This window comes from Microcebus murinus, chromosome 2 (assembly GCF_040939455.1).
Source record: "Microcebus murinus isolate Inina chromosome 2, M.murinus_Inina_mat1.0, whole genome shotgun sequence".
NCBI lineage: Eukaryota > Metazoa > Chordata > Mammalia > Primates > Cheirogaleidae > Microcebus > Microcebus murinus.
Genome location: NC_134105.1, coordinates 121,606,034 through 121,630,515, shown reverse-complemented (window position 1 = coordinate 121,630,515; position 24,482 = coordinate 121,606,034). Strand labels below are relative to the sequence as shown.

The following is a 24,482-nucleotide window of genomic DNA, read 5'->3' as shown; positions in this document are numbered from 1 at the left end:
AACCTATTTTGTCTGTTCAAAAGCAGCAAAAATTTTTAAATCTGTGCAGCTACAGGGAAATTGACATTTACTATTGGTTTAATATTTTTGTTAGATTTATGTCCATCCTTCCCTTCAATATCACATTAGCACTATTTCACAATTCATTCTTCTTTCAGAAAGACATCTATTTTTCCAATTTATGTAAGTTATATCTAAGAAATACACGTCTTTTTTCTTTACTAAGAAAAACTGTTCTTAGTAAACATTTTTGTGTGTGTGTGAAGCATCATATTCCACTAAACTAGGAAAGTAAAGCACATTTGAGAAGCCATGTAATACTGTAAGCCAGTCTGCTTCCATTAAAATGCAGCAGGCATCTATAATAAAATTTATTTATGCCAGTGATTCTCAAACCTGATAGATTATCAGAATCACTTGGAGCTCTTTCAGAAACGATTAACAATTCTATTTCAAACCTATGAATATGTATTTCAGGGGAGAAAGGGGGAGAGGATATAGATCTGTATTTTGAAAAGCTCCCCAGGTCTCCCTGGAAAACGATATGAGCAATCAAGTTTGAGAATAGATGAATCATGTTACCACTAGGAAGAGGTTTGTTATAAGTAGTAACCAAGCGACTTAAATGGTTCTTAAGCATCTCCTAGAGGGAATGATTGTAATTATGAATATCTAATGTCTGTTAGATTTTGCTACTCCCTCACCCACGTGAGGAAGAAACATAAACCAAAAAAGTAAGATATGATCTTTTTAATTTTTGTTCTTGAAAAATACTGCCCTTAAAATATATTTACTTCCCATACTTAAGAAGCTACTTCTTACCCTGAATTCTTCAGTAAACACTGAGAAGACAACATAGGAGCTTCTTCTCTTTCTTTCTTCCCTCCTTCAACTGTTTCTCCTTTCCCTTTATCTTTCCTTTCATTTCTTCTTTTCTCTAGTTGGGTGATTTATAACAGTTTAGAAAATTTTCCTGACTGGAAGAGGGCAATCTGAATGAACTCTTATTTGTCTTGGGAGTGGAAGGAACAAAAGCAAGATCCTGTCTCTACTAAAAATAGAAAAAATTAGCCAGGAGCAGTGGTGTACACCTGTAGTCCCAGCTACTTGGGAGGCTGAGGGAGGAGGATTGCTTGAGCCCAGGAATTTGAGGTTGCTGTGAGCTGGGTTGATGCCACAGCACTCTAGCCCAGGCAACAGAACAAGACTGTCTCAAAAATAAATAAATGAATACATAATGCTTTCTTTGAAATTTCTCTTGTATTTGTCTGTCTTTTCATTCCTGCTTTTAATCTCCTCATTCCTGTTCTTCCTCCCTCCCCACCTCTTAGATGACTTCAGCAGCTTTGTATCCCCTTCAGTCTGCCTTTATGCATTCCTACCAGATGTCCTTCATATTTATACAAAGAAAGTCTGATAATGTCAAACATGCTTGTTATTTTTAGAATGACCCCAAGTCCGAAAAGTTTCTTTCAAATTCAGCATTTATATGTAACTCTACATATAATGAATGAATAAAAAAAAATTAAATTGTAAAAAAGGTAATATTTTTTTTAAAACAAAGATTCATTCTGTTAATCACAGATTATGACTATACTTCCCTATTCCTAATCATCTTTATAGTTTAAGATTAGAAGGGACCCAGTATGTGATGCTAAGCAAGGATACTAGTGGGGAGGAAAGGTTATTTGGTTTTAACTGAATGATTTCGAATGTGTTCTCTTTTGATGAAGAAACTCCAGTTTCTTGGATCTCAAATTGGAATTTGAGAGGCAGAGGGTGGGAGTGGCATTTGGCCTAGCAAATCCCTATACACTGATTGTGGAACATTCTGCCATCCTGGGTCTGTGGCCAAGCCCTTTTCTCTAGTGATATCATTTGAAATCATTCTTATAGGGAAATATATAAAAGACCAAATTTTGCTCATAACAAGGCTGTTAATAACTAGGTTTATGAGATTTGAAATGCAGTGTCTATATATAATGTATTAGAGCTGAGGCTCTCCTATACATATTAAATACCCACCTAAGACCCCTTTCCTTACATTCTGATCTAGTAAATTCAAGATGGGGCCCAGGCATGTGATAAGCTTACTGGGTCAGTATAATACAAACCAGCATTAGTGTGTTTATCAGTCTTCATAAGTTGATTCCTGTCTTTGCTATTCCTTAGTTGTGTATATGGATTTGGACAAGTTATTAAGTCTCTCTAAGACCCATGCTTTTTCTTTGTAAATTAATGATAAAAGTAATATCCTCCTCATTGGATTGCTATGCAGATTAAGTGAAATATTGTTATAAAGTTCTTAACAAAGTAATTGGTCTATAGTGCTCAATAAATGGTTATGTGATGATAAAAGGTTTTTAAAAATATTTCTGTAAAATAGTAAAATGAGACAGAGATCTTAGAATTTGAGCTTTTGGATCATAGTTAATTTATTATTTGTCTTGCAAACACAATTCAAACAACTAATTGACTGAATCTTGGCTCCTTTATAGAGTGCTAGGAGGGCTAGCTATGATATTTTAGTTTACAAAGCAAGATCTCTTATTGATAGATTTTAGTTTTGTGCTCATTCTTTCTTAGACATATTTACATATTATTTTTACCAAGTCAATTCTGAAAAACCACATACTGAAAAAAAGATCAGGGATAAAAAGAAACTATTGGGCTTACAAATGGCATTAATTTTAAAAACCTTTGAAGATCATCTTGGGACCTATTGATACAGTTTGGATATTTGGCCTCTCCAAATCTCATGTTGAAATTTGATCCCTAGTGTTGAATGTGGTGCCTGGTGGGAGGTGTTTGGGTCATGGGGGCAGATCCCTCCTGAATGGTGTGGTGCCCTCCTGTGATAATTAGTTCCTACTTTATTAGTTCACAAAAGAGCTGGTGGTTTGAAAGAGCCTGGTACCACCACCTCTTGTTCCTGCTTTCACCATGTGACATGCCTGTTGTCCTCCTTCGTTTTCCCCCTTGATTGGAAACTCCCTGAAACCCTCACCAGAGGCATTTGCTGGTGCCATACTTCTTGTGCAGCCTGAGAACTGTGAGCTTAATAAATCACTTTTCTTTATAAATTAGCAAGCCTCAGGTATGCCCTTTATAGCAGTGCAAATGGACTAATACACACCTATGCTTGAATATCATTGTATGGGCTTTCACATCTGCCCATGTGCAACATACCTAGATATATGTCTATATGAAAGTAAATAAACACTCTATGACTCAGACCCACACAAAAGTGAAATACATTTAACTCTGAGATACAAAAACATTAGAAATTTGATTTTTAAAAAAGATCCATAATAAAGTGGTTTTAATAAAAGAATAATTCTGCATGTTAGGAAATTGACTATGACTCAATAGAATAAAGCAACAAAATGTTAACACTTAGAATATTTTCTCTCTTTTGTATTTAAATTGGTGGTTACCATGGGGAAGTATATAAAGGCTTTGGGATGATGTGAAGGAAATAAAAACGAGTGATGAAATTGGACAATTGAATAGTATCATATCACTTAACAAAATATTGATTGAAGAAAACTTCTAAGAATCTCTGCATATTATATCTGTATCTCTTCTCAAGAGAAAGGGAAATGTTCATAACTCAACCTTACATCATGCATAAAATGAAAGGCTAAAAGGGAAAATGTATTTGAAAGTGTTCTGTGGCTGCAGGATCCTGAGTGAAAATCAAATTTGACTATAAATAGAGTCCATGAATTCCTACATGAGGAGAGGAGCCATTTTAATTTTAAGAATGCAATTGGAATACAAATATTAACATCCTCCCACCCTACCCCAAAGAGAAAAAATGAAACAAAAGCACATACTTTTATGTTTATAATTTTGATACAAAAAGTGCATAAAGGCAGGTATGGTCTTTTATTTTCAGTGACACAAAATCATCACTGCATATTAACACACTCTTTTCTAGCAGTGAGAAAACAAGACGTCTGTGTTCATGAAGAGAAAGCCTTTGTCCAAATAAGACAGGAGGCTCTATGGAAAGAGTATTAAGGAATTAACAGATATAATATAGATTGTGAGTTGTCCTTGTTTAAAGCCTAGCTACCTCAAATTTTTATTTACTTCTTCCTTTATTTATTTAGGAAGGATATTAAATAGACCCACCTTCCTCACTGTTCTATGTCCTCTAGGGAACTGTATTTGCAAACACCGTATGTCGTATAGTGTGATTTTCCAAAATGCTTGTTAAAGGGCTTAAATGAATGTGTAGTTTAAACTTAGTGGACACTTTAGAAAGAAAATTCAATGCTTACAAGACAAACTATTGAAGGCAGAACTGCTTACTTTAATTTTCACTAGCCTTCTCAGCTGCAGCTTCTGCTTTTCGGGGACAAATGTGAATGGTATTTCAGTGTATTTTACATTTTCAGTGTCCCTAATAGTGTTCTGCCACTTGAAAGGACTTAGCTTAAAGATCATATTCAAAGCTTCCCTCTCCCCAATAAAAGGTCCAAGGAACTTTCCTTCCTTAGTTTTAGGGCACAGACCATAAAGTTGTTTGTGGAGAGAAAATGTTTCTGAAATGTTGTGAGATCCTTATTTGGAAAAGTACTTTTAAACATTTAAGGATGGAGGATGGGTTTGTGTTCTTTATACCTTCTGTCTTAGGGTAATATTCTGATTAAGAGTCTAGAGCCAGCCAGGCGCGGTGCCTCACGCCTGTAATCCTAGCACTAGGGGAGGCTGAGGTGGGTGGATTGCTGGAGGTCAGGAGTTTGAAACCAGCCTGAGCAAGAGTGAGACCCCGTCTCTACTATAAATAGAAAGAAATTAATTGGCAAAGTAATATATATATAGAAAAAATTAGCCGGGCATGGTGGCACATGCCTGTAGTCCCAGCTACTCGGGAGGCTGAGGCAGCAGGATGGCTTGAGCCCCGGAGTTTGAGGTTGCTGTGAGTTAGGCTGACACCATGGCACTCACTCTAGCCTGGGCAACAAAGCAAGCCTCTGTGTCAAAAAAAAAAAAAAGAGTCTAGAGCCAATTTGCCAGGTTTGCTTTCTGTTGCCATTGAGTAATAGCTGTGAGGGTTTGGACAAGTTACTTAACCTTTCTTTGCTTCAGTTTCCTCTTCTATGAAATTAAAACAGTAGTATCTTCCACATAATATGATGGAATAAAATTAGAAAATACATGGAAAGTATTGAGAAAATAGGTGGCACAAAATAAGTAATCAATTGGTAAATAATGTTGCTATCATCATCTTTAACATTTTATATACTGATCCACATAACTGGACAACTGGACCTGTTTTTAATTCATCAAATAATAATGGTACAATATAAAAATATGTTGTCTGCATCTGGGTGGTTTGTAACCTATTAAACATAAATATTAATAAACATAACAATGGTATGACCATGAATGAAAGAAATTCTTATAAGAGAATTTTCCCTGAAAAGATTGACCCTAGAGGATAGGGACCACTTCTAACAGAGAGAATGTAAGGCTTAATGAAGATGTGGGCTTTTGAACTGGGCTTAATGAAGATGTGGGCTTTTGAACTGGGCTTTATAAAGATATAAATGATTTCAAAAACTTAAGATAAAGGGAAAGGGAAGTGCCTAGACAGAAGACCATAGACTACATCTATTACGTACCAACCAGGCATTATACTAAGTACTATCTTAATTGAAAATCACACCATCAATCTTTTAAGGTATTAATCTATACTGTTGACCTCTGCTTACAAATGAAATTGAGGCTCCAGATTTGCCCACAATTACACAGCTAAATAGGGAGTAAAGTTGGGATTTGAACCCAGGTCTGCCTAGCTCTATATTGTATCTACTCTACTGCCATGAGGCTGGAGAACTGTGTGAACAAAGGTAAAGTGCAATAGATATTTAGAAAACTTCTGGTAGAGTAGTCTAAGTAAGATGGTGGGGTAGAACTCTGGCACCATTGAGACCACCAGATTGTATAGTCTTGAATGCTGTACTGAAAAAAAAAAAGAATTTGGGATTTCTTCTGCAGGCATTAGGTAGCTCCTAAAGCCCACTGTATAGGAAGATGAGAGTGTCACATGAGAATATTATCATAGCAGCAGGTAGAGGAGAGGAGATTAGAAGTAGAGTCCAGTTAGGTTATTGAGTAATTTATTTAGTACTTTTTTCTGCATTAAATTTCATTTTAGGAAATAACAAAAAACACCTACATGTGACACTCATCCTTTTTAAAATGTTATGGTTGGCCTCACATATTACAAACATGTTTGTTTAAAGATGTTTCATTATATTCACTTCAGAAAACAATTTTGAACTATGTTTGAGGATATAGTTATTATCTTCCACCTACTAGCATATAACTTACTTTTTCTTTCCGCCAAGAATTCACTTATTTAACATAATACATGTGAATTGAAGAGTTCTGTTAAGGGATAAAATTAAAGAAGATGATTCCCACTCGTCGCCCCTGGGAGTGGAGATCTGGTAAGAGATCACTGAAGGAACAAAACACTGGAGTGGAGGAAAATTCTTCTTTACTGTCTTGGGTTCTCTGGCTGGGTCTTCCAAACAAACTGATAACAGATTAACAGGAGAAAAAACATACACATGTATTTGATGTTCAAAGTTTTACATACAGTGGTGGGGGGGGTGCAGGGTGATGGGGGAAGCTTCATAGAAAGAAGAAAAAAAGCCCAAAGAAATGGCTATGTTTGAAGACTTTTGTATCATTTGGACAAAAGAAAATAAATTTAAAGAAAAGTTGCAAGACAAAGGAAAGGGAGTTTGGGCTTCTGGGGATAAATAATAGGAAGGAAAATACATGGGAAACCAATGGTAAATAATGGCTAGTTAATAAGGTTTGTTTGTGTAGGCTCTTTCTCAGCGCTATCTCATTTGATAAGGTTGTTATCCCCTTCCTGGTTTGGGAAGTGGTTATGGGTGGAGGGTAAGAGGACTTACCTTCACAAGGGGGAGGTATATATTTTCAGGCAGATAGGCAGAGGGCACAGAGCTCATCCTGTGTCTGCTTTTTCTCTGTTGCCTTCAACTCAAATAATCTTTATGCCAGAATGGCATATTTTGGGGTGACATATTTTGATCTCCAACAATACCAAAGAAAAACCAATCCTATCTTTCCCTTGCATAAAGACAGCCATTGACTCTTATTCATAAATAAAATTCTGACTCTGGTATGGTATAGTTAGTTTGCATGCTTACCCCAACCTAATATTCCCATCTCATCACCTAATGCACAAGCTCTGCTGTCCTCAACTCCCCCAGGGCTGAGAACCCAGTAGTACCAGTAGTAGAACCCAGTAGAACCAGTAGTACCAGTCTATGGCCTGTTAGGAAATGGGCCACACACATCACCTCCTGGGCTCTGCACCTCGCCTTCCCCCCTCCCCTGCCACCCATCCTTGGAAAAATTGTCTTCCATGAAACTGGTCCCTGGTGCCAAAGAAGTTGGGAACCATGAACAGAGACAACCTGTTTTCCAGGCACCCAATTTCTCATCCAAAACTATTTTCTTTCAATTTATTGCATTTCCCTAACCATGTCCTTTTGCCTAACATATCCATCTTTTCTCCTGAGAAATCTCAGCTTCCACACTTCCGTGTTCCATTTGTGGACTTATTTGTGAAGCCATTCTTATCTTTTCCAGATAGAATATTTTTCTTGCTTCCTCAGTTGCCCCTTTGAACTCTGTATTTCTTATAAGAATTATAGTAGTTTATATAATAGTTTTCTGTTTAAAAGCCCACTTCCTCTATTATCTATGGTCTTAAGATCAGACATTGTGTCTTTTTCTCCTTTGGCACTCCCAGACCAAGCACAATATCAGGCATGTAATGTCATCGATGGATACTGATGGATGAATAAAATGGCATGAAATTAATAAACTTTATGCTGAAGTAACTGTAGTGTCATGAAAGGGCTATGATGATGGAATGTAATTCTCTCTGTAAGTCAATTGAAGAGTTACCTTATCCAGAGAGACAGAACCAACAGTACATATATAGGTAGATAAATCTATAAGGGGATTTATTAGGGATGTTGGCTTACGCAGTTATGCAAGCTGAGAAACTCCATGGTATGCCAGGCAGGGAGGGCAGTGGTAGGGTTCAGACCAAGTCTCCAAAAGCCTCAGAAGCAGAGAAGCTGGTGGTGTAACTCTCAGTCCAAGGCTAAGGGCCTCAGATGCTGGTGTAAGTCCCAGAGTTCAGAGGCCACAGTTCTGATGTCCAAGGGCAAAAGAAGAAGGGTATCCCAGTTTTAGGAGAGAGAGAGACAGAACAAATTTTTCTCTTCTATGCCTTTTTGTCCTATCCAGGCCCCCACCTGATTAGGTGGTACCCACCCACATTGAGGACTGATCTTCCCCACTCATTCCAATGATTAACACGTCAGTTTCCTCTAGAAACACCCTCACAGACACACCCAGGAGTATTGCTTTACCAGCTCTGTAGGTGTCCTTCATCCAGTCATGTTGACACCTAAAATTAACCATCATACCATTATTTATTTTATCACCTATGCACATCAGGGGTAGCTTTCTGGAGATATTACTTTCAAAATCAGTTTCTAAAGTCTGAGTTAGCTAGAAACCTGTGCAAAGATCTTTGTAATATAGATTTGACCGTTAGGTAGAGCTGCTTTTGGAGTCACCAGTACCAATTTAATGGCCAAATCCAGTGATGTATTACTAAACAATCTTTTCATCTCAAGATTTTTGAGCTGTGGCTAGCTTCTCTTCCTCAGCCCTTTTAGCCTTCATAATAACCTTCTGTTTTTCTTCCTACCTGTTTGATCACTGGGATTCCTTTGCCTTATCTTCTTGAACTCCTAAGCTATGAACAACTTTCCTCTCACTTAAAGAACAATCACAAGATGCTTACTTTATTTCAGGCACTTCTGTATGTGTCTGTTTGATCATAACTATTCTTTCATTAGTTTTATTAACATTGTTTTATAGTTGAGGAGACTGAGATTCAGAGAGGTCAAGTAACCTACCCATGATTTTAGAATTGAAATCTGACTTCAAAGACTTTGTTTAATCCACTCTGCCATGGTAGCCATCTATATGTCATTTATTTTCATCCACATGTTTTATAAATTTGATTTTAGGGTTAAAGACTGTCTTATGTAGGTCTGGCCCTTTTTTATCCTAGATGTCAATTACTGACATGTCCACAAATACAGAAGTGAACTCTGTGAAGTTTTTTCTGTAAGAGAAGCCTACAGACCTCTCTTAGATGACCAAGAGACTTAGAATTGAATATCAAATTTGGCTTGCCACTTTAACAAGAATGGAATCTCAAGACAGGAATAGGGTTGTTTCATTTTGAGAAAACTGAAGATGTATTTGCTCTATTATACAATTCAATTATACAGTATAGATGGTAGTTTACCTGAAAAGATTTCACACCTGGTAATAATAATTGACTCAAGAACAGCAAGATGAGAGGGACTCACTTTTCCCTTACTCTTTTGTACTGTTTAAATTTTTACCACTGGTATATATTACCTATTATCAAGTAAACCAGTAAATATATTTTTCTAAAAAAAAGAAAAGTATTAATAGTCTTTGGGGAATGCATTGTTGTCCCTATTTTTTAAGCCAGCAATCTTGCTAACCCCTTATTAATTTTAATTGTCCCTTTCTGATTTCTTAGTTTTTTTATAGATATAGTAATACCCACACATAATGAAAGTTTAATGTCTACTCTTCTAATGCTTACAACTTTCTATCTTTCATTCATTTTACCTCATTCCAGTGCCCAAAACAGCTAATGTAATGTTGAATAAAAGTATGGTATTCACCATCCTTGTCTTATTCCTTACCAAAGGGAAAGTTTTTGATTGGACTGTGTCATCATTAAGTATATCTGCGATAGGATTTTTGTATATGCTGTTACAAAGAAATTTCATTCAGTTGTCAACTTGCTGGGACTTCTTATCATAAATGAATGCTAAAGTATATTATTTACTTTCTTTTGTACCTACTTAAGATGATATAATAGTTCTCTTTTAAGTATTGATGTAGTAGATAACAATAATTCATTTTTTCCTAATAGTAAACCAACCTTGCATCATTGGAATAAGCTCAAGTTGGTCAAGATTTATTTTTCTTGTATATTGTTAAAAGTGACTTGCTACTATTTTGTTTAGGATTTTTTAAAAAATCTGTCTTCATGAATAACATTCTTCTGTAATCTTTTCTTGCATTGTCCATGTCAGGTTTTGATTTCATGGATATATTAGCTTCATAAAAGAAGGAATTTTCCCTCGTTTTCTTTGCTGTGGAAAAAATTGTGTAATATTGGAATTATTTTTTTCTTGAATATTTGACTGAACTGTGGGCAAAACCATGTAAACCTGAGGTGGATACATTGTTTTTTGACTATCATTTTTTTAGTGCCTATGGAATGATTTGTGTTTTCTATTTCTTCTTGATCAGTTTTAGTGAGTATTTTTTAGAATTTTTTGACTTGATTTAAATATTTGAATTTAAACATAAGGTCTTTATTTCTATTATTTTATAAAATTTTCATTCTTATTCTGAGAGGAGTCAGTTTAACATAATACTTAACATTTAGATAAAGAAATTTTAGGTAAATAAGGGTTATATTCTGATCTTGTTTAATAAATCTCCCTTCTGGTTATACAGGGAGGGTGAGATGAAGGGTGGAACTGTTTATCATAGTAAGTAGTAAGCCTTACACATAAAGCCATCCTTGTTTTATAGTGAACTAGGAGACGGGAATGACAATGATAATTTAGTGCTATATTCTGGGAGAAAAATGTTGAGCTTCATAGCTAAAATGGCCTTGACATTATGCTGAATTGTTGTAGACATCATAAATACAGTAGTGGTAAGGGGTTTATATATTACATTGAGAAATCAGAAAATATTTAAATCATGAATAATGACTTTTGATTGGTGAAGGCCAATATTGGATTTAAAGTGAACTTATAAAATATGCATTTGTGTCTCTGTATGTTTTATGCTTTTTAAAATTGATGTCATTGAGGTATAATTTACATAAATATAAACTAAATACATTTTAAGAATATAAGTTCCGTGAATTATGACACATGTATATGCCAGTGTAAGTACAACTTCAATTCGGATATCAAACATTTTCATCACCCAGAAAATTCCCTTATGTCACTTTGTAGTCAATCCCCTCCCCTCTTCCACTCCAGGTTTCTAATCTGCTTTCTCACCATAAGTTAGTTTTGCTTGTTCTAGAATTTCGTATGATAGGAATAATACAATATGTACTTTTTTGTGTCTGGCATTTGTTCAGCATGATGTTTTTTAAATTGGTCCATGTTACTGCCTGTATCTGTAGTTTGTTCTTGTTACCAATAAGTAATCCATTTTACATCTATACCACAAGATCTACATCTATCTATCTGTTCACCAGTTTTGGATATTAAGCTTCACAGTTTTAAACTCTTTTGAATACAGTTGCTGCAAACATTCACAAATAGGTGCTTGTGTGAATATATGTTATCATTTCTTTTGGATAAATACCTAGGAGTGAGGCTAGGTGTGGTGGCTCACATGTGTGAGTACACTGGGCCTCCTAGTACACTGGGAGGCCAAGGCAGGAGGATCGCTCGAGGTCAGGAGTTCAAGACCAGGCTGAGCAAGAGGGAGACCCCATCTCTACTAAAAATAGAAAGAAATTAATTGGACAGCTAAAAATATATAGAAAAAATTAGCCAGGCATGGTGGCGCATGCCTATAGTCACAGCTACTTGGGAGGCTGAGGCAGAAAGATTGCTTGAGCCCAGGAGTTTGAGGTTGCTGTGAGCTAGGCTAACGCCATGGCACTCTAGTCCAGGCAACAGAATGAGACTCTGTGTCAAAAACAAAACAAAAAAACCTAGGAGTGGAATTACTAGATCATAGAATAGTTCTGACTTTATAAGAAACTGTCAAACTTTGTTCCAAAATTGTTGTATTGCAGTCATATGTGTTGCTTAACAATAAGGATATGTTCTGAGAAATGCATTGTTAGGCAATTTTGTCATTGTATGAACATCAGAGTGCATTTACACTAAACATAGATGGTATAGTCTACTACACACATAGGCTATATGGGGTAGCCTGTTGCTCTTTGGCTACAAACCTGTGCATGTTACTGTACTGAATCCTGTAGCAATTGTAACACAAAGTGTGTAGCTAAACATATCTAAACCAAAAAAGGTACCATGAAAATATAATATAAAAGGTAAAAAATGGTATACCTATACAGGACACTTACCATAAATGGAGCTTACAGGACCAGAAGTTCCTTTGGGTGAGTCAGTGAATAAGTATAAATATTATACTATAGTAATCTTATGGGAACACCATAATATATGTGGTCTATTGTTGACCAAAATGTCATTACGCAGTGCATGACTGCCAGCATCCTAAAATCATTCCATTTGTTCTGTATCCTTGCCAACACTTAATATTATCACTTTTTAAATATGTATTCTAATAAGTGTGACTGATACTTTTATGAAGTCCAATTGATCAAGTTTTTTTCTTTTACATATTTTTACTTTCTAAGAAATACTAATATTTGCCAAACTAAAGATTTTTTTCTGCTTTCTTTTTTTTTTGTTTTTGCTTGCCAAGTTGTTTTGAAATTCAATTTATCGTGTATGTTTCTTTGCTTCCTGTTCTGTTCCTCTAATTCACATGTCTGTCCTTCTAATACCATAGTGTTTTAATTACTGAAACTTTTTAGTAGAATTTCAAATCCTGTTTTGCAAGTCTTTCAGTTTTGTTTTCTGTTTCCAAAGTTATTTTGACTTTAATTTAAATTTTAGAATCGGTTTGCCAATTTCTACTAGAAAAAATTCTGAGATAATAATTGGAATTGCATTGCGCCTATAGAATAATTTAAGAACTGACATCTTAATGATATTAGTCTAATATATTAGACTATCTAATATATTAGATATTGAACATAATATATCTTAATTTACTTAAGTGTTCTTTAATATCTCTCAACATTGTTTTGTAATTTGCAGGGTGTAGGTCTTATATATATTTTAGGTTTGTCTCTTAAGTGGTTCATATTTTTTGTGCTACTATAAATGTTATTTTTAAAAATTCTGTTTACTAATTACATATTACTACGTTATGGAAATAAATTGATTTTGGTATAATTGACCCTTGTGTCTGACAATTCTGCCAAAGTCACTTTATTAGTACTAGAATATATTTTTTTAATTCATTGGGATTTTTCTACATAGGCAGTCAATTTTTTTAGAGTAAAGGCAATTTTACTTATTCCTTCTGATCTATTTGCTTTTTTCATCCTTCGCTCTTGCACTGGGGTGTACTTCTAATACAGTGTCAGATAGAAGGGGTAAAGGCAGGCTTCTTCACCTTGCTCTGAATCCAAAGGAGAAAAGGTTCAATTTTTTACTACTATGTATGATGTTAGCTGGAAGTTTTTTGTAAGTATCCCTTATCACCTTGAAGTGTCTTTCTATTATTAATTTGCTGAGAGTTTTTATTGTATTATGAGTGGGCAAAAAATTCTATTATGCTCATTTTCTGTGTTAATTATGATTACATGATTTTTCTCTTGCATTCTTTTTACATAGTGATGCACATTCTTTTTTTTTTTTTTTTTTTTTTTTTTTTGAGACAGAGTCTCGCTTTGTTGTCCAGGCTAGAGTGAGTGCCGTGGCGTCAGCTTAGCTCACAGCAACCTCAAACTCCTGGGCTCGAGCGATCCTTCTGCCTCAGCCTCCCGAGTAGCTGGGACTATAGGCATGAGCCACCATGCCCGGCTAATTTTTTATATATATATATCAGTTGGCCAATTAATTTCTTTCTATTTATAGTAGAGACGGGGTCTCGCTCTTTCTCAGGCTGGTTTTGAACTCCTGACCTTGAGCAATCCGCCCGCCTCGGCCTCCCAAGAGCTAGGATTACAGGCGTGAGCCACCGCGCCCGGCCCACATTCATTTTTAATAATAAAAACCAACTTGAATATCTAGATGAATCCCACTTAATCTTGTTGCACTATTCTTTTTATATATGGCTGAATTCTGTTTACTGGTATTTTGTTAGGTTTTTTTGCATCTACTTATAAAGGCAGTTGATCAGTAATTTCCTTTTTTTTAAAAAAAGAAATATCTTTCTCTGGTTTTGTTTGATTTATGAACTGAGTTTGAGAGTGTTCCTTAGTCTTTAACAACTTTTTCTTCTGTCATATTTGGAAATTTGTATTTTTTCATAGAATTTGTTAATTTCATTACCTGTCAGTTTTATTGGATAAAGTCATTTGTAATGCTTATATACTTTTAATATCTGTAGGATATCTGGTAATATTCTCTTATTCCTTTCTGATATTGTTGACTGACATTTTTCTCTCTCTTCTTGTTATGGTTTATCAATATTACTGAATTTTTTCAAAGAACTAGCTTTTCATTTTAATAATTTTATCTGTTTTTGTCTGGTTTTATTGTTTTCTACTCTTTTCTACTGCCATTCTTATGTGTAATTTCCTCTTTTTCTACCTTTTTAAGGTGCACATTCGTACATCATTTATGTACATCCATTTTGCTCCACTACTATAAACATTGGAAGCTATTATTTTCTAAGCAGTTTTAGCTGCATTACACAAATTTTGATGTTATACTTTCATTATCTTTTAGTTTGAAATGATTCCTCATTTCCCTGTGAGTTTTAATTTGCAGATTTTTTTTCTACTTTAGCTCTGTTTGTCAGAGAACATACTTGTATAAATAATTTCAGCTCTTTAAATTTATTGTGATTTGTTTTATGGTCTCTGATGCATTGTTTTTCATGGGGACTAATTCACATATAATTGCAAAGGATACATATTTTGCCATTTAAGTAAAGTGTTCTGTAAATATTAATTAGCTCAATTTGTTTTTGGTAGTATTGTTGAGGTCTTTTATATATTTATTGATTTTCAGTTTACATATTCTTTGAGTTATTGAAAGAAGAATATTGAAATCCCCAAACATGAGTAAATTTATCTATTGTTCTATTCAGTTGTGTCAGTTTTTGCTTTGTGTATTTTGAAGCTCTGTTTTTAGATACATATATACTTAGACAATTGTTTTTTCTTTTCATAAATGATCCCTTTTTTACTTATGAAATGTCTATGTTTCTGTCTGGTCATTTTCCTTGGCCTGCATTTCACTTTTTTTATATTAGCATAGCCATTCTAGCTTTCTTATTATTAATGTTTACATGGTTTATCTTTTTTCTTCTTTTACTTTACATTTATATTTTTTAATTTAAAATATGTATCTTATGGACTGCATAAAGTTGGATACTGCTCTTTTATTTAGTCTTGTAATTTCTGCCTTTTAATTGTAATATTTAGGCCATTTACATTTAATTATCAAATGGTGGTGTTATGTTTGTCATCTTGCTATTTTTAATTTGCCATTCTATTTTAGGTTCCTATGTCCCTCATTTCCTTTCTTTTCTTTGAGTATTTTAATAATGTATCTATCTCCTTTACTAGATTATTAGCTATATTATTTCTTTTCCTTTTTAGTGGTTTCTCTAAAGTTTATAATATTTATGTTTAACTTTTTACAATTCTACTTTCAGATTATACCACTTTATGTATAATGGAAGTACCTTACAACAATATACTTTTATTTTCCCTTTCATCATTTGAGCTTTTGCTGTCATATATATTTTACTTTCAATTAACCATAATGCATTGTTATTATTTTTGTTTAAAATAGGCAGTTATCTGTTGAGGAAACTTTAAAACACGGAAGGCAAATATCTTTTATATTTACCCACATATTGACAGTTGTCAGCAACCTCCATCCCTTTTCTGGATCGTGTGGTATAATATTCCTTCAGCCTGAAGTACTTCCTTTAAACAATTTCTTACAGCACACATCTAGCTGTGGAAAGTTATCTCAGGTTTATTTCTTTTGAAAATGTTTTTATTTTGCCTTTGTGGATAATATTTATTATTGACAGCTTTCTTCTTTTACCATCTTAAAGATACTTTCCTGTTGTCTTCTGGCTTGTATTGTTTGTGATGAGAAATTGGTGGTGTTGTTCCTCTGCATGAAATGATATTTTCCCACTCTAGATATTTTCAAGATTTTCTCCCTGTTACTTGTTTTCAGCAATGTAACTATGATGCGCCTTGATGTGGTATTATGGTTTTTTCTACTTGGAAATTGTTAAGCTTCTTAAATTTGTGGATTTATACTTTGTAAATTTGGAAAATTTTTAGGCTTATGTCTTTATATATTTTTTCTGTCCCCTTATTTGGGACTCCAATTAAACATTTACAAGGTTACGTATTGCCCCATCGGTCACTAAAATAAACTGCTAATCTCTTTTTCCCCCAGCCTTTTTTCCTCTCTGCTTCAGTTGTATTTTTTTCCTATACTGCTAAATGTATTAGTGTTTTATTCTTAACAGTCTCATCTGTTGTTATGACCACCCAATGAATTTCTTATTTCAGATACTGTACTTTTCAGTTGGAAAAGTTCTGTTTGACTCTTTCATATCTTTTTTCATTAAGTCCATTGTTTGCTTTAAATTGCCTGCTTTAAAAGTTCTTTTGACACTTATTTTTAAGCTTTATAGGGTAAATCCAAAGTAGCAATGAACTAACTTTTGATTGTGGCTATGTTCTAATAAAACAAGGTAGGCAGTGGAATGTTATACAGCTATATAGCCCAGTGGCTATACTTTACTCACCCCTAGTCTAGAGAAGTGTTTAAGTGTAATTTAGCTCTACTGTTAAAGCATGACTCTTGTGAGGACTCTGCTCAGTTCCCTGTATAAATGAGGTCTTTTCACTCTGGCTGGTCAAAACTTGAACATCTCCCAGCCATGTGTGAACTCTGGGATTTGATAATATTACAGATTCCCAGTAGTTGTGCTTTCCTCATTCATTGTTATTTTCATGGCTTTGTGTAGTTTTACCCTATGAATGCAGAGTTTATTATACCAACAGAGAATCAAGGAGGTCCCTATGCAAATTCGTGCAGCTCTCTACTTTTAGGTAATTTCCCCTCCTCTGTGGTATTTTGCCCTATAGATTCCAGCTGTCCTACAGCTATCCTGGACTTTAATTTCTTGTCTTCCCAACTCAATGAGTCCACTGTGCTATACATATATTCCTCTCTGCTGTTATTTGTATTCCCCTTCCCTGCTTTGTGGTCTAGAAATTGCCTCTGAGCAGGAAGCCAGAGTGCTTCTAAGACTCACCTCATTTTGTTCCTTTCTCTCAGGGATCACCATCCTGTATTGCTTGTGGTCCAGTGTTATCCTATGTATTTTGTTCAGTTTTCTAGTTTTTTATAGTAGGAGAGCAAATCTAATCCATTTACTCCGGACTAAGTTTGTTTTTATATATTTATATATTTTATATTTAAAACACATTGTTATATATTTATACCTATAGTAAAATTAATTCACCTTTAAAATCAATTACGTCTGTGTCTAGGAATAAATTCTCCAGTTGCAAACTAAATGAATAAATATTTCTCAACTTGCTCAGGATTTTAATGTATTGGCTATAGTGACCATTTTTTAAATAAGCTAATAAAGAGAAAACTTTTCCGGTGGATGCAGTTTTGTTTTAGTATAAGTTAGTACAGTATCACTGACTTTATAGCTGATATATGTTTGTGTATGTGTCTTCTATTTTTATAAAAGACCTACTAATTTTATTATTGTCTTAATCTTTTCATAGTAATAAAAAATACTGGATACATTAGCTTAGTCTTCAGGAGAGTTTTGTGGTAAAACTGCCAGTTTATAAAAAAGATAGAAAATAATGAGACTTACTCTCTGGCATTTTTATTATATTTAGCAACTAAAAACAACTCATTGAGCTAGAACTTGTTTACATCAGCATCTAGCAGACCAGACCTACAGCTAGGAATTACCAGTCATCCACAGTGAGACATGTTATCCATTGCACCACTGGCCCCATGCAGTTACCTACCAGTCATTCAAAATACAGTCAAGAATCATTCAAAACTTACATTGGTAACCTTGTACTTATTACTTGTGATCTCTGTGCTACAGTTAAATATCTGGTTTTATTTTTCTATTTTTTATTTTCTATTTCATGCAAAAACTAATTTATCTGAAGCCAGTATCTGGCTATATCTGATAGCCAGTTTAGCCCTAAATCACTTTTTTGTAATTACTTGGTCTTTCAGGGCAGGGGATGTACTGAGAGGTGAAGCCATTATTTGTCTTTCATTATTTGTTACTTTGAATAGTTGTGAGTATTTATAAGAATTTTTAGGACACCATATCACTTATATGTGAGTCCTAAAAGACCATTCAAACCAAGCAATCAATTCGTTTTGACTGTTTTTATAAATGAGGCATTTATCTGTTTCTACAGAAAACACCATTAAGAGTAAACGCTCTGATAGCGTCTACTATGACATCATCTATTAATGCTGTTGTAGTTCTGAGGTTACAATAAGACAGTGTTTATTCATGTTGGATAGTTATCAGATGTCTTCCTTGTTGAATTTAGTGTAATAATTGTATAGACTTCAAATGCCTATTCTGTGATGATCTAGCTAGATTGTCTTCTTTGTATTTAGCCTAATTTTTCATACCATAAGATAATATACTACAAAGCGTGGTTTCCAAGCTTTCCTCCCACCATGAATCAGAAATTTGAATTATTTAATTTATAATCTCTGTAACTGACAAGAAGTGGACTCCCTGCTACTCCTAAATGAATCCTTATGTTCACTAGGTTTCTCTACCTGCCTTTTTTATATTAAAAGATGACTAGAGGCTGGGTGCGGTGGCTCACGCCTGTAATCCTAGCTCTCTGGGTGACCGAGGCAGGTGGATTGCTCAAGGTCAGGAGTTTGAAACCAGCCTGAGCAAGAGTGAGACCCCATCTCTACTATAAATAGAAAGAAATTAATTGGCAAACTAATATATATAGAAAAAATTATCTGGGCATGGTGGCGCATGCCTGTAGTCCCAGCTACTTGGGAGGCTGAGGCAGAAGGATTGCTTGAGCCCAGGAGTTTGAGGTTGCTGTGAGCTAGGCTGACGCCACGGTGCTCACTCTAGCCTGGGCAACAAAGTGAGACTGTCTCAAAAAAAAAAAAAAAAAAAAAAAAAGATGACTAGAACCAAAATGGCAGAAAAACTTAGAGCTTTGGGCTATGAACTCTTCATTGTCCTGACATTATGTATTCTCATAGCAGAGGGAGTAATTCATGATAGCTACAGCATCTAGTGGTGATGGCTCTTGGCAGTAGCTTTCATGGAGACTAGAGTCTTTCCACTCCTCAGAAAGCAACTGGATTGATCAGTGCAATTTGCAGTTTCTTTTCTGAGTGGTGTTTACAGGAGAATTATTTCTGGGTTCTCTAGTGGCAGTTCTCTTATCACACAGCTTAAAGTTCCTGCTGTAAAGAAATCCATATTGTACCAAACAGTGCCTCTTCTTGCTGTTTTCTGAGGCAGACATAGAAATTCTGCCTCTTGACCAGCCCAGGGTGAGCTATTACATTCCCTTAGGTTACTGAAAACCCATTCCAACCACTTTCTACATTCAGGACACTAAAAGAGTAAGTAAATTGCAAATTTTTCTCCTTGGGCCCTCACCCCTATGTGGAAGCACTGATTCTGTGCACAGTGAGTCCCAGATATAGCCAATTTCCCAAAGTTGATATTTAAATTCTCATAGTGAATACTGCATTACCCATGTTACTATTTTTAAGAACACCTGTGCTTATTTAAGGGGAAATCTCATCTAGGAAAATATCAGCACTTCCCATACATCTGTTTTTATTTCTTCTGGGTACAACTATGACCTTTGATTCTGTCACCACTGACTCAATTCCAAGGAGTATTCTGATCCCATTAAAAATTCTGAAATAGTGAAAGAAATTACATATTTCCTCATATACCAGTAGTAACAAGATGAGCATTTGTTAAAAGTAACTATATTAGAAATCAAAGGGAAAATTTAAAAGTAGGAATGCATGAGTTTGTAAAGCATAAATTGCTTATATCAAGAATACTAAAGTTTAACTTACCTTGACTGAAGTAACTTTCCCAGCATATAGGCCAAGAGTCTTCTTTCTTCTTCTCATCACTGCATGATGAAGCCTGAAGGATATTCGGGCAGGTCCTATCTTTCATTGAAGTTTGACCACTTTATCTATTTCTTACAGCTATCATTCAGGCTATGTCTTCCTGTCAGCCACATGGCCTCTATGGCAATTTTAAGTCTGTTCACCTCTGCTTAGCTGCCTATCCTGGAAAGCAGAAGACATCAACATTTCCAAGTCCCAGAGCCCTTTAGATGCCCTGTTTCCAATAGGAGCCAATTCTCAACTATTCCTACTTTCTAAGATTCTCTGTGGTAAACTCAGAGAGAGTCCCTTTCTTTTCCACCCTTCCTACTTTCCATAAAAATACTTTACTATATATATTCTCATTCAAGTAATCACCAAGGTTATTAAAAATACATATTCTGAGTGATAGAATAATTAAAAAGAAAGATAGCCTTTTTTCTCCCAGATGAATATTCTCATTTTTTTGCTTTCCTAATACCAAATGTCTGTCCATAGAGATTTGTGCCAAAGATGTTGGCAGAATTTATATCAATTATTGGTATTTTATGGAAGAAAATGAATGAAGAAGGAGTGTTCTGGGGAAGCAATTGCTCACTTTGTTTTCTCAAGTTATTCTTTTTTTTTTAATTTTATTTTAGTCTTTGTTTTTCTCAGCTTTCCTTCCACTGTCAATCCTTTTTGCTTTTATTTTTTTTTTATATTCAAAAGTTTCCTACTCTGCTTCTAACTTTATTTTTTTATAGTAAAACTTAATTCTCAGAATATTACGTTTAAAGCTCATAAAGTTGGCACTCCACTTTAGATTCAGTTGGTGCCTTAGAGTGAAATGAAGAAAGAAAGATGAAGAGGAAATTATTCTTTGGGACTGCTCTCCAGGAAATCCTTCTCTATACTTTAAAAGCTCTTGTTCTTTTCCAGGAGTCCAATGTGCTGATTGCTGCTAACAGTCAGGGTACAATTAAGGTAAGCTATTTTATATATCTCCATTTTGAACTCACATCCATTTTTAGACTATAATAGGATCATGGAAATATACAGTTGAATTATACTGAGCCTTACAGATCATTCCAAATCGTGGGTCTCTGTCTCCTTGCAGATGGCTTGATTGAAGGGAAGAAGAATAGGTAGCTTGCAGCTGTGGGAATGATAGTACTTGCTGAGGTTGCATGGATGCTGAGTGTATTGATTGATGGTGATATTGAAAAACAGATGAAGACTATTGAGCATCCATTGCCAGCCAAGCACCGTTTAGCTTCTATTACGCCAGTGCAGCCTACTCCATGGGCATTCGGTAGAGGGGTCTGAAGATAGAGCAGGAGATGCTGAGACATTGACTACACGTATCTTACTCTTTATTTTACTCTTCTCTCCCTCATACTTCTCTTCTTTCTCTTCCCTGACGACTAGTTTTTTCCTCAGCTGCCATAGGGAGGGGAATACTATTTTAGTGTTCAATTGAAAATTGATGGATATTTAGCACTTGGACATGATACATTGGATAAATAAATCCTGAGCTAAGTAAGCGGTCAGTGAACTTTCTAAATGAAGCACCATTTTGGTGGACGTTTTTAGTACATGGATTTGATTAGCACTTATTCTGAGGGTACCTACTGTTTTCACAAATTCTCTGCTGATTTGGAAATACCAGAAAGTCTTTTAATAATATTTGTCTGTTTCCCCTGCTACTTAGCATTAATTTTCTGCCATGACTTCCTTAGATTAATCCGAAATGGAGAATGACCTAACAATCAAGAACAAATCCAAGCTTAACTCATTGTCCTATGGAGACAAAAATGAACAAACTCAAAGCAGGGGAACTGCACTGTTAGTTGGTCAAACTAATTTATGTAATAGCCTCCTTTTTTAGGCAGCTAGTTTGTCTATTTGGAAAGTCTCTTGAGAACCACAGATAGCTTAAATGAAAAACAGGCTTTTGAACTGATCATTTATTATGTTCTGGAAGGCTCAAGCAGGATGGTAGAAGGTCTTAACAATCTCTATTTAAGTGGCTGTCTATGATCTCTCAATATCTCTTTATCTTTTTCTTATGGCAAAGCATGAATTGAAAAAGGTACATCTTGTTTTTCAATAAGTTTGGCTTATGGAGGAATTGGGATTGCTAATATACCTGCAGGAGCTCAAAACTATGTAGGTACTCATGGAGTCACACTGACAAATCTAAGATTTTGTTGAGTAGCATTGACATCTTATGCTAAGTAGCCTGGTGGCCTAATATAAAGAATTATGGAAGCACAGATACAAATCAAGAGTTAGCAGAGCAGGAAAAGAAAGGTTATGCCTTTAAATCTTTGCCACTTTGAATTGTAGTCTCCATCTAACATAATCCTTTTTGACAGTGTCTCGTAAGTATCCTTGGGTATTCTGTGTCCTTTCTTAACCATTCACTTCCTCTTATGTTAAGTTTTAGCAGTATCACAACTTTTATGACAATATACTACTCTTATTCTAAGAACTAACAAAATATCTTGACACCAGATGATTGACTAGAAAATGAATGAAGCAGTAAAAAAGGCAAGGTTTTAGGTCACTGTAAACAGTGTTTGTCAATGGACTAAATAGATTAAAATCCTAAACAGTAATACTTTAAATTTTCTTAAGAATATAGAAAGATACCAACATATATTTCAAAAATATTCCATGCTATTGTGCATCAACTGATTCATTTATCTACATGTTTTATGTAGTTTATCTTGAAGGCTCCCTAAGTTACCTTTGGAGATAATTAATCTGAAAAAGTTCATGCAACTGTTGAAAGTAAGAAAGGATTAATGTCCAATCCCATCTTTGGCATTTTACCAGTTGGGAAAACTTTTTTTTTAATTTGGTTCTCCGTTGATAAATATAGTAAAGATTCATTAAACTCTTTCTATATTTTAAAACTATTTTATTAAACTAATCCTTTTTTCCCATTAGGTGCTAGAGTTGGTATGAAGGGTTTATTCAAGTCAAATTGTACTTGATCCTGCTGAAACACATCTGCAGCTGACAGTGAGAGAAGAAACAGAAACTGTCGTGATGTCTCTCCCCAAAGTCATCATGGGTTTTGGATTTGAGTATTTTTTTTCTTCTTCTTTTTTTCCTCCTTTATGACCTTTGGGACATTGGGAATGCCCAGCAAACTCTCCGCCATCAATGTAACTACACAGACTTTGCTGCTGTTGGTGGTGTGGTTATCTAATTTTTGTGATAGGGAAACAAATTCTTTTGAATAAAACTAAATAACAAAAAATAATAAAAGTTTATTGAGCCACAGCTAAGTGAGGCAAGTTTTTGTCAGATATATCAAGAGATGTTCTTTTCAAGAATTGGCAAACAGAAACTATAGAATAATGTACCAATGAGTAATTAGTAAGGTTCATATTTTCCAGCCTCTTTGGAATTATTCATATCAACATAAACAAATATATAAAATATATGGTTTTCTTCACGTGTATTTAATGTTTACAACAGGCGGAAAGATTACTTTGTGAATTCTTTTCTTCATTCTCTGAGCAGATTTATGTCATCAGCAAGTACCATACTCTCCAGTCTGGCTAATGATCTAAAATTTTGACCTGTTTGAGACTGCATTCAAAGAGAAAGAGAATGTCAGTCTCTGAAAGCTAGCTCTGAAATGTCACATATATTAATACATACCATAAGCCCTAAATGTAGACCAGGCCATCTAATCATAGCTATTAGTACCATCCTGGACTGAACAATAACTGGGAGCAGGTATCAGCAATAGAAGGAAAGCAGCCACAGACAATAAATATGTGAATGGGTGGGCATGACTGAGAAGAAAACAGAGGATCAGATTTGTCCCACAGACCACAGTTTGCCAGCCCCTAACTTGGAAGAAAAGGACTTGAATTACCTAAACTTCCAAGTTATATTATTGCTTAGATTGTCTAGTTAATTTTACAAATTGTTTGCAAATTATAAAAGGAAAGAAGATATTAGTTAGAGCATCAGGTCAAGCAAAAGTAATGTACAGAGCTACTTTAAAAGTATGAAAACTTTTTAGCAAAAGATATAAACAAAATTATACTCTACACATTTTATAAAAACAAATATTTGGAGAAGCTTGGTTGAATAAAGATGCATAGTGAAGGGTAATCACAATATCCCAGTGTATCCTTCAAAATTACTGAAACCTCTACTACAAGTTCCCATTTTGTTATCTGAAATTCTTGGGGCCAAATGTATTTTAGAACTTAGAACTTTTCAAATATTAGAAAGCTAATAGAGTACATGCACTATATATTATGTAACAGCACCAAACAGAATCTGGAGCAATATTCCATAATCAAAAACATTAATAGTTATGCAGCAAAGTGTATGAATGTTCACATTACATGGGATTAATTAATAAAGACCAAAAGT

The 24,482-nt window shown here is 34.8% G+C and overlaps 1 protein-coding gene across 7 annotated transcripts in view; it reads left to right on the top strand.

The window, feature by feature from the left end:
- Nucleotides 1–23,369, top strand: part of COP1 (COP1 E3 ubiquitin ligase) — a 217,456-nt gene extending 194,087 nt beyond the window's left edge. For all 7 annotated transcript variants that reach the window (XM_076000399.1, XM_012765047.3, XM_076000400.1 and 4 more), the window contains 2 exons: nucleotides 21,015–21,059; nucleotides 23,031–23,369. In XM_076000399.1, the coding sequence (XP_075856514.1) occupies nucleotides 21,015–21,059; nucleotides 23,031–23,048 (63 nt within the window). In that variant the 3' untranslated portion in view covers nucleotides 23,049–23,369. The remainder of the gene's footprint in view (nucleotides 1–21,014; nucleotides 21,060–23,030) is intronic.
- Nucleotides 23,370–24,482: the final 1,113 nt, after the last annotated feature.